The following is a 13,771-nucleotide window of genomic DNA, read 5'->3' as shown; positions in this document are numbered from 1 at the left end:
TTTTCTCTGTATCCATTCCTTGCACTAACTCTCGCTTCTCCTCAGGTCCTGTGATGGATATTACAGTATATTCCCAGCACATCACCTTCTGTGGCCTTTCAGAGCCTGTGAGGGACTTGTCCTACTTATAATTATAGTGTTAGTTGAAAAGTATGGCAAGGTTGGAGGTGGGATTTTTAATTTTAAGTGCTGACTTCCCTCAAAGTCACCTTTTCATTGTAATTCTTATTACTTTATTTATTTACAAATTTATTTTAAGAAGGGAAGGTTTTTGTGCTGTTAAATACTTCTTGTCTGTGAACCAGATGCTATTCTCTATTATACTGCTGTAATGCCAGAATCATGATGTTAGAGGTAATTGCATCCTGACCCAGCCTAGTGGAGCTATGTGCTGGGCCTGTTGCTTTGTTTTCAACTCAGTAGGCCTTCTCTTTCCTGGGGCTTTGATCTCTTGCCAAATAACTCTGTTAATACCAAGCTGAGGGGTTTTCCACTGGACTTCTATTATAGGACACACCAAATATTTTCCTCTTTTTTTTTTCCTGGTTGCATTTTAACCTCTTTTATCTGCCTTTGTCAAAATGTTTAACAAATGGTAATTAGTGTTCCAGAGCATTCCTTTCTCTGTGATAGTTTCCTTACCTTGCAAATGAATATATTTATGTACGAGATGGTTACACCCAAGTTCATACAATGAGGCTATGATGCATGTGGAAACCACAAGAATGTGAATCCTGTTAGTGTCTCTTTACCTGACTCACTGCCCTGTCCATTTCCATATTCTCAGGTGCCAGCAATCTCCACAGGTTCCTCAGTCTCTGAGTTTTCTTCTGATTCTCTGTTTTGAAGGATAGTCCAAATACAGACTAGGGTTTGTGCTCCAGTGAATAATGCTTATGGTTAAAGCTGATGTATTGTTTCCATGTGGTTTTTAAGAGATAGGCAAAATACAATTAATATGTATAACAATTTAGTTGCCTTAGTCTAAGTGGCTTTGCCCCTGTCTTTACAGAAAAGCAACTGGTGGAGTTCAACAGTGCCCAGGAGCGATGGTCCCTCCCTCGGACTGCAGCTTCCCTCAGTGATAGCTTTCCCTCAGTGATAGTTTTCCCTTAGTTGTCTTTGTGCCAGTAGATAGATGGGGCATTGTGCATGATTTATGTGAGTGCTTTAGCATGAAGTTTTCACTATGGCTTTTTGAAAAGATTGTGTCTTTTTATACACTGTAGCTTTCTCATGAACTAACGCGTTTAAAGGAGCATTATGAAAAAAAGATGAAAGATTTGATGTCAAACACTGTGGGAGCAATAGAGATTCAGCAACTAAAGCAAAAACATGAGCTGAAGGTTAGCTACATTTAAATAATTGCTTTTCCAACACAGACAATGTTGTCTTTTATTAATAGCTTGAAAAAGTAAATAATAATTTGTATGAAATAAATTCTGAATGTGCTGAATTTTTATCATGTAGTCTTAAAGACTATAATATTACTATACTCTTAAAAATACTTGGTCAAGGACCTTTTGTCATGCTTACTTTTAATGTTAACAGTCTCAGAAGATGAGATAGGGCATTGACTTTCCCTAATGACTGGTGCCCTTATCCCAGAGTGTGAGCCAGGTGCACAACCCTAGTGTCTCTCTGAGACCTTGGCTCCTTGAGGCTAGCCTAGTCCTAGCTCTGTAGCCACAGAGGATCAAATTGGGAATCTCCCTGCTCTCCATTCTGAATGGAACCAGTATGAAAAGAATGTTTTTGTGAAAAGCTTTAGTCGCAAGCCCAGAAATTGCCTGATTGCATCAAGGCAGCTTTGTTTGTGGTCTGACAGTAGTGGGGATTTTTTGTTGTAGTGACATTTTGGGAAAGAAGTACAAAGCAGGATATTTTAATAAACATTTTCCAGCAAAACAAAATTTCTTTGGTGTTTTTTTTTTGTTCCATGAAATTTCATTTGACTGTAGTAGTGCACTGTAAGATTATGGAATTCTTAATTAAATCATTGTATTTCTTCAATTAATGAAGTTACTAGTTGCAACTTTTCCCTTCATAACAGTGTTTGTTTAAGAATATAGTTAATATATAACTGAGTCTAGGGGATTATCTTTAGGTCAGAAATACTTTGGAAGAGTTATTGGGACACTGAAAGATGGACAAGACCTCTGGCCGTTAATGACCTGTGAATAGTAGGTATTTGTTCCATAAGATAACATTTGAGGTTATTTAAAGTTTCTGTTTGAATGCAGAAGTCTAAAAGAGCATTTCTGCTCTTTTAGACTTGCATACAGTATTGCCATGAAGTAAGTCCTTGTCTCCAGTTTTTATTTTATTTTGAAATACAGGAGCTTGGCTCTGAGCTTTCATGGTTCTCTCTACTTATTATGTATTTGTTTGACTTTGGACTATATCGATACCCTAAAAGTGTGCAGGCTCAAATGTTTTCCTATTATTCACTGAACATGTAGACTATATATTTTGTCTTACAGATGCAAAAGCTTATGAGAGCTGCTAGAGAAGGTACCAAAGATGGACTTGAAAAGACAAAAGCAGCTGTGAAGAAGGGTCGCTCCTTCATTCGGACAAAATCTTTCATTTCTCAAGGTACCTGCTCTTTACAGTTTTTCTCTTTGTTACATTCTCTAGTAATTTCTGAGAAAGTAGATGAATGGCCTAGCAAATTTATGTAGTGGGAGCTGAGAGCTAGATGCATAGATGCATGAAATCAGATATATATCAAAAATGTATGGTATAATATTCAGTTCAGACGACAGTATGGTCAATGCATCTTGAGCATTTTTTTCTGTTTGGGGCAAGAACCTGAGTGACCTGAGAAACCTGAGGGTCACAGAGAAGGGTCAACTTAAGAATAATAACAAAATGTCCCACCAAGCAGTGTGATCTAGGTACTGGTAGATGGGAGTATGGAAGTGATGTTAACTTACTGTTGTGGTGTAACCCCAGCCAGCAGCCAAGCCCCACACAGGCACTCACTCACTCTCCTAGCAGCAGGACTGGGGAGAGGATTAGAAGGGTAAGAGTGAGAATTTGTGGGTTGAGTGACTGAGTGGGTTGATTACTATGTAAGAGTGAACATAAAAGCCACACACAAGCAAAGAAAGACAAGGAACTAGTTCACTGCTTCCCAGGGGTAGGTAGGTACATATCCATCTCCAGGAGAGAAGGGCCCCATTACACACAGTGGTTACTTGGAACACAAAGGCCATCACTCTGAATATCCCCTCCCCTTACTCTTCTTTCCTCCCACTTTATATACTGAGCAGGATGTCATATGGTCTGAAATATCCTTTTAGTCAATTTGGGTGACCTGTCCTGGCTGTGTCTCCTCCCAACCTCAAATGCACCCCCAACACCCTCACCAGTGTGGCAGTATGAAAAGCAGAAAAGGCCTTGGCTCTGTGCAAGCCCTGCTCAGTAATAACAAAAACATCTCTGTGTTATCAACCCTGTGTCCAGCACAAATACAAAATGTAACTTCATACTAGCCACTGTGGAGAAAAATAAATCTACGCCAGTTAAAATCAGCACAGTTACTAAGTCTGTCCATGTCTCTCCATCAAATAACTCTTGAATGTCAGGAGAATGTGCTGTTAAGACATGGTTTTTAGTGGAGAAGTAGTTGACTATTTTAAAATGTTCATCATTGGTAAGGAGTAATGCTTTCCATGCTTAAGAGTGAAAGTAGGGGAAAAGACTGTACTGTACTGTTGAAAACTTAATCAGTTGATGATTTTTGATGAAAGCTGAATTTGGGTTGGGAAAACAGAAAGTGATGTAAAATCAAAAAGCCACAGAAGTATTTGTGTTCTTTCTGTAGTTGAGAGCAAGTGACAATCCTTTGTCATGAGTGATGGCAGCAGCTGTCCACAGGTAATTTTTTCAAGAGACAGGTGGTAAATTAAAACTAGTTTATTTTTCAGGATAAGTCTGAGAGATAGTGTATCTTTCTGCTAAAGTTTCTTCCCAACTAATTAAATGTTAGTAACTTCAGAGCTTATAAAGCTACAATTTTAGGAAGCTAAAACCACAAGGCTGGAACAAAATATTTTTCTTGAGAAAAATAAAGTTGCTGTATGGGCCATGACACATCTTACATCTCTGCCATGACCTCTGACTGCTTCTCAATTTACTTAATTCAAAAATTGAATATAGAATGGTACAAAAAATGAGGTGATCAAAAAGTGTATCCTCAACTTCTTGCAGTCAAACAGATGAAAATGATCTGCAGGGCCGTGTAACAATGGACCTGGCATTCCTTCTTACATTTCTAGAGATTAGGTTGCAGGCACAGCATATCTGTGGATGGCTGAATCTCATAGCCACCTTCCAAATCAGCACAGAGCTAGTGAAAATTTTGTTAAGCTTGTTAACTAAACTCACAAATTTCTCCCATCCATCAGATCTGCTTCCCTTATTTCTCTTTTTGTTCTAAGACAGTTTCTTATACTGTTCTGTCTTTATGTCTCCTTTCCTCACATCTGCTTGTTTGGCTGGCTATGTACTGCCACCTATCAGTGCACTTCGGTGGTGCTTTTTCAGTAACATTCTTACCCACAGAGCAATGCAGAATCCCTCACTCCTTTCTGATGAAAGCAAACATTTTGGTTAATTTGGCTACTTTAGTTCAGCTATAGAAGGGTGTATGGAATTTTTTTAGCTGGATCATAATATGGGTTTTCAGTTTCTTCCCAGGAATCATTTATTTTAAAACTGCTGTCCCTGGAGCTGTAGTGGTTTAACCCAAGTTGTCATTTTCTGCCCTCTGGATAGCCCCATTCTCCTGTCTGAGAGGAGGGAGTAGAGGTCAAGCAAAGGATGCTTAGGTTGCCTGCAGCTGTGGGAAATTAGGATGTCTTTGAAAGGTGTTCTGTATTAGAGTACCTATTGGTGGTAGCATTAATGTGATCTCACAGATGATACAGAAGTGCTGAGAAATTTCTTTTGTTTGGTAAGTGAAAATTTACAATTTCTGTGCTTGGATTATACGGTCTTTGCTTTTTTTGGTTTTGTTTTGCTTTTTTCTTCTTTCAATCCACACATAGAAGCTGACATTTTGGTTATTTATTGGTAGATCATAGATCATCTTGTCTGGAAGAAGAAGAGCTAAATTTATTTATTGATGTGGACTGTATGCATACAGAAGCAATTATGACTCCTATGCCTGAAGGATTATCACAGCAGCAGGTAGTAAGCTTTGGGAAATATGGTCTTCTGCTTTTTTTTCTCCCCTTTTGCTCTGTACCAATGGCTCTTAGGTGCTTTTGATCTTCAAACATATTGGCATTTTACTTAAGTGGATGTCAAATTCAGAAATTAATAAGTAGTTTTTTGAAAATTTGTGTGTTGCTAGTTGATAGTTGCATCAATACTGAATTCACCCAGAGGTGCAAAATGTTTTGCATTATAAGATTATCTATAAGAACTATATTGTTTCACTACCTGAACACTTAAACTAAATGTGATGGTTTTGAGTGAAAAAAAGAAGAGAGTTAAAGCATTTTTATTGAACCAGAAAACATTGTTCCAGGTGCTCTGGGATTTCCATTTTAAATGTAGGGACTATCCTGTATGCTCTTTGAATCCAAAGGTTTTTCTTGGTTTTAAAAAATCATCCCCAGTAACGTCAAGTCAAGAAAAATAGAAGAATTCATTTTGTTGTTTTCTACCTCAAACTGTATAGTCACTGTGGAAATCAATTCAAAAAATACTGAAATCAGCATCAGTTAAGAAATTTTGGCTGAAAATAAATTCCTTGGGTTCATGCTACTGAATTGTTATGACAACTAATAACTATATGAGAGTTTTTAGCTTATTGTGGTGTCAAGTCATGAGTTAGTTGGTCAGTACCTTAAGAAAAAGAACAAAAAAAACAAACTAAGGGGCAATTGAGGAAAGGGCTATATATATTTTTGGATTATTTTTTGTTTTGTTTTACCTTTTACTTGGGTGAATTTTACTTTTCTCTTATGTTTAACACAGTGAAATGCTGATCTTGTAACAAAGCAACTATCAAACTGTGTTCCATTACTGTAAGATTTTATTATCTTGTGAGATTTCAGCATTAGTCTGAATGCTCGTTCCTTATTTCCAAATAGGAATTTGAGTTCACTGGGGTAGTTTTGTACAAATAAGTTCACCCTCTTTTACAAAAAACCCCACAGTGCTTGTAGTTTGGAACAAACTGGTAATAGTTGTGTAAGTCATGACAAATATTGCTAATCTGCCCAGGAGGAGCTGTCCAGGTGGGCAGGAATGGAGTTAGGAAAGCCAAAGCTCAGCTGGAGCTAGTGAGGTGTGAGAGAAGAGGTGAACAGTGAAGAGGTTCTAATACGTACGCTGGCAACAAAAGAAAGCTGAGAAGAATACGCTGCTTGGCGGGGCACAGACCTAGTGATAAAGGGTCAAAGCTGTGCCACCTTTGCCTTGGGTTTTACTGGTGAGGCTTGTCCTTGGGACTCAGCCCATGAGCCAGAGGCAGGTCTGCTGGGGTGAAGCCTAATCTGCAGGTGGGGGTGCTGAGGCCATTTGGACATACAGGTGTATGTGGGACCAGATGGGATGGATATAAGGATGCTGTGGGTAAGGCCTGTCCCAGTCATCTAAGATCACAGTGATCAGAAGACTGGGAAAAAGTGTCACACTCTTATTCACAAGAAGGAGAATTGAGTCTGGCCTCACCTCAGTCCCAAAAGTGATGGAGCACATGCTCTTGAGATCTATGTCTGCGTTTAGTAGGACAAGAGGGTGAGTGGGGAAAAATCAGGATAGATGGACCAGAGTCCATTTGTGCATGACCAGCTGGAGCCTCTTTGAGGTCACTGAGGGGAGAGGTGATTGTGGTGACTTTATGGGCAGAGGGGAGCAAAGTGTGCCACTTAGCTCTGCCTTAACAGGGCTTTCAGCTGTATCCTGAAGTATTCCTGTACTCCTGTAGGTGAGATAGTCTGTTTGGGTGGATTGAAAGGTGGGTGGGAAACAGGTGAGGACACCACGCTCAGTGAGTCCATGGTACAAAGTGCAGGGGGTGGTCAGCGTTAGAGCTGTCCCCAGGAGCAGGCACGGGCCTCTGGCATTTAAAGCCTGTGTGAGTAATCTGGATGCCAGCTGCAGTGCACATCTGGAGGTGATGCCAAACTGGAGGGTGCAGCAGCTGTGTGGGGGAGGTTGGCTGTTGGTCAGCAGGGCTTGGTGGGCTGGGGTGCACAGAAACACTGAAGCAGTTCAGGGGGGCCAGCATAGCCTGGCTGTGGGAAGGGGTCACAGCCCTGGGTGCCCCAGGCCAGGGCCCCCTTCCAGCCCAGCTGCCCTGTCACAGCAGAGCTGCTCTGTGGACATGCTGGCTTCAGACAGCAGGTGGCATGATGGCTTCTGTTTAAATCCTCGTGCCCTCAAGTACTGAGGCTGGGGCTCATATCTTTTGCAATAACCTGAAGCCACTACTAAGTATTCTTATTGTGTATTATAGAGCCTGAAATTTTTATTTCTACAGATGTTTATTCCTTTCAGAAGATTGAACTGTGACTAAAAGTAGGATTAGTATTCTTCACCAGGGCCACTGATCCACTATACCAAATACGACACTGCTAAATCCATTCTAAACAGAGATTAGACACAACTAATTTTACTGTATATATCTTAAGCAAAGTCTCAGATAATTTTGAAGTCCTCCTTTGAAATGTCAGTACCTGAAAGAAAATTCTCACATAACCTGCATTTAAATAATGCAAAATACAAGTGTGAAGAATTTAAAGGCAGTGATGGTGGAGGAGGCAGGAGGCTGGGGGTTCTGCAGCAGAAAGAAGCAAGCCTGAGATTTGAGTTTAATGGTTGTTTAGGCTAGCTTAAAATAGCAAAATGAACAGTTTCTCCTTCTCTTGTAGTTATGGAAAGTGCTTTGATCCTACCCCTGTGCTGTCTTCTCCCTCATAGTCCCCTTTTGAAACTCTAGGGTGAGCTGGATTAGGAAATGGATTTGGGTGAAAACAAATCCTTATAACCAACAAGAAATCTACTTGATGGCAAGAAGCTTAAGCTCTAAACTACATTGGTTCTCCAGTCCTTCCTGTCCTGCCACCCACATGTCCATACAAAGTGCATTTCAACTGAAGCAGAAAGTGGAGAAGATGTAATAAATAGCCTGTTTAATATGAAATATGGTAGCTTTTCCTGAAGATCTTACAACTCTGTCAATGCATATAAATATAGATAACATGGGGGTCTTCACTTATGTGTGGTAATGCCCAAAAGAGAATGCTGACTTGGATACTTTCTCAGTGGTACAGTTTATATGGCCTTAACTTTAAAAGACAGTTAGTATTTGCTTGTTTGCCCTTCATGTTGCTTCTAATAAATTTATAAATCTATTAAAAATAAAATTTAGGACTGATTTTTGAAAACTTGTTACCTATTTTGTTGTAGCAAACCACTGAAGTAATTAACATCATCTTATACCTATGATTGTTTCCATTAATGCCTACATATATACATTTAAAGTGCATAGGATTATAGAATATCCTGATTTGGAAGATCACTAGGATCATTGAAGTCCAACTCCTGGCCCTGCACCGGACAGCCCTAAAAATTGCACCAGGTGCCTGAGAGCATTGTTAAATGCCAAAGTCAAACCAAAATTTTCAAAAGTAAAGCTTGGAATTACAACAGTCAGAAAAAACTTATAGATATCGATACAATAATTGCTATGTTCTTTAAAATAAGTAGTTTTAAAGTAATAGTAAATTTAATTACTTTTGAAGAGGTACAGGATTTTTTAAATGCGGTTCCAGTATTGAAATTGCTCTGTATATCTTGTGTTTTATTAATGTGAGAATTTTATCATCATCATTTCCAACTATAATGAATGTGTTACCTGATTAGAGCTTTGGACAAAACTTTGTTGTTTCAACAGGTTGTGAGAAGGTATATTTTGGCCTCTGTAGTTGATAGTGAGAAGAATTACGTGGATGCTCTCAAAAGAATCCTGGAGGTACCTTAATATCTTTTGCATTTAAAAAATTTGAATATTTGAAAAAGAATCATTAAAGATAATTAAAGAATCTGTTGTATAACTAACACAGATTTTGCTATAGATACTTCATACCAAATGTTCGGTGATTTTGTGTTTGTGTACTGTTGCATAAGTTTGTTTTTCTGCTTATAGAAGTCCATTTTTTTTGTTAGTTTAAATCAATTCACTTTTTTTTTTTCCCACAGCAATATGAGAAGCCCCTTTCAGATATGGAACCAAAATTACTGAGTGAAAGAAAACTTAAAATGGTCTTCTATCGAATTAAGGAAATCCTTCAGTGCCATTCAATGTTTCAGATTGCGCTGGCGAGTCGTGTATCTGAGTGGGACTCTGTTGAAATGATCGGTGATGTCTTTGTTGCTTCCGTAAGCAAATGTGTCAGAACAGATAATCTGTTTTTATTTTAGTCTTGTTTTTCCAGCTCCACATCTTTCTAACTTAGCTGCTTTATTCCCATGTTCTCCAATGCCTGTGGCAACTGTCAGAATATTCATGTACTATCCTGATGAGGAAACTGACACCAACACATGCCTTCAGCTTGGTTGGCAGATGTGAAAGGATTGTGAGAAAAATTTTCAGGCTTTGATTAATCTTTCAGACATTTAAGTAAACAGTTTATTTTTATGAGAAATTAGAGATTCACAAACCCACCAAAATTAAGGTGAGACTGAGTCTTGGTATCTTGTAAAAAATGGGTAGTCATACCTAGGAGTGTGCAAGTAGAAAGAAACCACAGTAGGTAATGTCCTAAATTCCTGAGTTAAACTGAGGTGGGGCACTGATAAAGGGTATTCGTAAAACCCTGTCCCATCATTAATGGAAGTCTGTTCAGTAAAGGACAGAATTAGCTACTGCTTTAAATTAGAGAAAACAAGAAATGGCCTTGGTGGATAGAAAGATGTTGCTCACCATGAAAGTGTGGCTCAAAGAGGCTGCCTGCCTTCTGGCTTGAATGCTTTGTTTTATTGCCACCCAGATGCTGAAAATCACCACCTTTTCATGCCTGCTGTAAGAGAGCTGGGATCTGATCACAGTTCACCCAAAATGAAATAGTTATTAAAGATCTGTTGTTTAAAGAAAACCTGCCTTGTTGTGACTGAAGCAAGTTAGGTAGTCTTAATGAGACGAGCTCTGCAAAAGAGAGGGATGAAATTACCAAGAAGGCAATGGATGGTGATCTTACAATTCCCATGACTGCAGGCCACGTGATCTGTCTGCTTTTTTGGTTAAGTCCTTAATAGCTGAAGTCAGGATGTGAAGGCCCTAGGACTTTGCTGATTCTCTTAATCTGGAAGACAGGTAGTGAGATGAACAGGGGATCTCAGCTGTCAATTTGAATCTCAGGGGATTCCCTTTGATTGCTGATTGTCCTCAGGTTCTGCTCCAGTGTTCTAGCCAAGATGAATCAATTTCTGTAAATATATTTCTTGCCATTCACAGCTGTTACATTTTTCTGTTTCCAGTCTGTCTTCTGCGGAAAGATTATTTTTGGTATTACCAGTATTTCTGTATATCCAGCACTAGGCCAAGCAAAGCCTTTAGTTCTGAGTGAGTCCCTAACAGCCAGAGGTCTATATAGCTGTGCTGGCAGAGGTCTTTTCTATTTTTAGTTAGGATTTGCCCTTTTTTCTTTTCAGTTTTCTAAATCTATGGTATTGGATGCATACAGTGAATATGTAAACAACTTCAGTACCGCAGTTGGGATTCTCAAGAAATCTTGTGCCACCAAACCTGCCTTTTTAGACTTCTTAAAGGTTAGTTCATTCTTAAAATAGTTGTGCATATGCAATAAATAAGAAAGCATGAGTTATAATTTGGGAGGAAATTTGACTGCTGATACTTTATATTGTCTCACTGTTTTTATGGACTTAAGGTCTGTTTTGTGGATTTGGCACAAACAGACCCCAGAAGATGCCTTTCCAGTATTGTATTTTTGGCATAGTAACGTGCTGTTAGATCTGGGATGTATTTTGAAGTGCACAGTAGTTTTATTGTTATTCAAATCAGTTTATTGGTGTTTGCTTTACTTTATTTGTCTAAACATTAGGATTCTTCCATATCAGGTGAGCTTCAAATAATAGTTCACTGTATTAAGCCACTTTTTAATTTGAAATTTATTTTAATTCTAATTTGTTTATTGTGTTGTGAGAAGTAGTGCAGCTGGATTTCTATTCTACAACAATTTCCCTGGATTTTGAAGATTATCTTTCTGGCTTGGGGTTGAAATTGGTGATTTTTTTTCAGAATGCATATTGCCCTGTTGCATATGATGCTTGTCATGACACAGGTATGGAGAGCCTAGCACACACAGTAGAAGTGCTGTGAATCCCTAGGGTTGACACCTTACAGACAGTGCACAGAATTAATTGCAAGGCTTTTGGATTGTCTGTGACATTGCTGAGAGTCTGAAAGCTCAGCTTGTCTCATTCCCCAGGCATCCTGGATTGAGTTGTGCCTCTCAGAGCTGGTCACCCTGTCGGGTCTGTTACAGTGGTCCAGAAAACAGTAAAAACTGGGTGCCTAGTGCAACTCTTAGGTTGCCTAGAGAAGGGTTGCAGGGGTTTGCCATCAGATCTTAAATTAACTAACAACTTTTTGGAGTGTGGGCAACTCTGTGCAGGATGATACTTTGGAAGCCTCAAGCACCTTGAAGATCAGACTCTAGTGAGTGTTTAGTCACATGTTAAACAGGTTCTGCTGTTAAAAGCATGTTTTTCCAATAGAGACAAAATCCACACCTCTCATCACTGCTGTTCAGGGCCACACTGGTTCTGCTTCCAGAAACACTGCCAAACTCTGATGACAGATGACACTGCTTTACCCTTTTTTTTTTTTTTTTCTTTCCCACCAGCAATGAAGATCAAAATCCTCACTACTGCTGAAAAATAGATGTTTGTATAGAAAACTGTGGAAATAAGTTGTTGTGAAGCTGATAGTTGTAGCAATAAATAGCAATTTAAGCGCAATGCTCGTTTAATACCAAAATGCTAGTTTAGATTTGCTTTGTTTTTAATATTGAGTATTTCCTGTAACCTTCCTATTTCTGGCCATTTCTGGCTTTTTTGCTCATGCAAAAGAAATTTGTCTGATTTTATCTGCCATTCCTGATAACTGAAATAATGGATTCTAACATTTTTCTTTCCAAATATAAATCAATATTTTTTCCTTTGTTTCTTCTAATAAAGAAGATCAAAATCTCTGTTTGCATAGCATGGAGATTATGATGTTTTTCTTAGATTTCCTCTTAAAAACCATATGTAGGTTTTTGGATTTATACGTGCTACATTGCTGGTGTGGCTTTAGCCCAGCTGTATTTATTTAAGGGGGATATTTCAGTTCAGTGATAGGCCATCATTTTCATACAGATGGGTTTTCTAAAAGATTTAATATTTTAAAATTAAATCTTGATAGTAAATGGAATTCTTACAGTGTTCCTATTATAATTAATGTAAGCAATATAGAAGAATTTTTAGGAAATGTTTTCTTTTCGTTCTGTAACTGATGGAAATGTGCTCATGGTAGTAAATGTGACTTTCTTGCATTGCAGCAGTGTCAGGAGTCAAGCCCTGATCGCATTACACTCTATGGTTTAATGATGAAACCAATCCAACGTTTTCCACAATTCATTCTACTACTGCAGGTAAATAATGTTTACCAAAGGGAGGCTCCTTTTTCATTCTTGTGTAGTTTACCCTTGGGATTACATGGTAGCTGTCTTCTGCTATAAGATCTTGTTGCAGTGGAAGTGACCACTAGATCATGGGCAAATAAAGAGAAAATTTCAGTGCATTAAACATGCTGATCTCATAGTCTGATTGCAGGGATAGGCAGTAAGGGCACTGCAGGAAAGCCTTAGTAAGCTAGATTTACTATAGATTACTTGCTAAGTAAAATATAGCTTATAAATAGTTTTCTAGTAAAGGTGTAGTTCAAACATGCTACTTGTTTATATTTGTTTGTTAGCTAGTAACACTTCAAAACATGACTAGGAACTTAGTGGCATTACTTTCCATTGAAGAAAAAAGCAAGAAGATTAAATTCATACCTTAGATAGTTTAGAATACTTGTGAGAGGCAGAACAATCATCCAGTCTCTGACTACTTGGCTCACAGGACCTGCTGGAGTATGTTGCAGCTTTCTTCTGACCTGCAACATCTTGTTTCTTTACGCGTGGAAACTGTGGATTTGACAGGAGTCCTTGGGTCTCATGTCAACAGGCAGTCAAGCTGCAGGAAGAGCACAATTCCCCAGTATAGACCTGTTCCAGACAATTTTTACCTCCTGTTACTTGTTTTTACCTCCTTCCAGACCACAGCAGATCTACCCCAGTAAGCACTGCGTATTAGCTGTGTTTGCAGGTGCCGAGAGGAGGACAGGCTTTGGGCTGCAAGTCTGGGAGTTACTGGGGGTAAAGGAGCAGAGGTAGTCATGGAGAAAGCATGTGAATTGGAAGCCATGGTGAGAGTTTTTGAAATAGTAGGAACAATGAAATTTATTGTGGCAGGAGGATTTTTAAGTGCTCTGGGAATGGAGACAAAGTATAATTCAAACTGTCTCTACTATATGCCTACAAAATAGAAAGAATTGAAGGAGGTGTTGTGACCTTAATGAAGAAATGCCTCCTAATTTAGGAGGAGTATGCTGTCCATGTTTTAATGAGGAGTGATAACAGTAATAAAGTAATAACAGTAATAAAAGTAATAAAGATAATACAATATTATTATGACAGTA

At 38.7% G+C, this 13,771-nt stretch overlaps 1 protein-coding gene across 10 annotated transcripts in view; it reads left to right on the top strand.

Annotated features, from left to right (window-relative positions):
• The window catches only part of ARHGEF10 (Rho guanine nucleotide exchange factor 10), a 112,493-nt gene that overhangs the window by 42,364 nt on the left and 56,358 nt on the right, over nt 1-13,771 (top strand). For 9 of the 10 annotated variants that reach the window (XR_008429864.1, XM_053937953.1, XM_053937955.1 and 6 more), the window contains exons 9-14: nt 2,484-2,598; nt 5,087-5,199; nt 8,921-8,998; nt 9,226-9,405; nt 10,678-10,794; nt 12,588-12,680. Coding sequence is in view for 9 of the 10 variants with exons in the window: in XM_053937953.1 (XP_053793928.1) it covers nt 2,484-2,598; nt 5,087-5,199; nt 8,921-8,998; nt 9,226-9,405; nt 10,678-10,794; nt 12,588-12,680 (696 nt within the window). In the remaining variant the exon portion in view is untranslated. Of the gene's footprint in view, nt 1-1,229; nt 1,347-2,483; nt 2,599-5,086; nt 5,200-8,920; nt 8,999-9,225; nt 9,406-10,677; nt 10,795-12,587; nt 12,681-13,771 lie in introns of all 10 variants that reach the window. The other variant, XM_053937961.1, reaches the window with a different exon arrangement.

This window comes from Vidua chalybeata, chromosome 3, assembly GCF_026979565.1.
Source record: "Vidua chalybeata isolate OUT-0048 chromosome 3, bVidCha1 merged haplotype, whole genome shotgun sequence".
NCBI lineage: Eukaryota > Metazoa > Chordata > Aves > Passeriformes > Viduidae > Vidua > Vidua chalybeata.
Note: the sequence above shows the minus strand (reverse complement) of the source record. Positions and strands in the feature narration are given on the sequence as shown.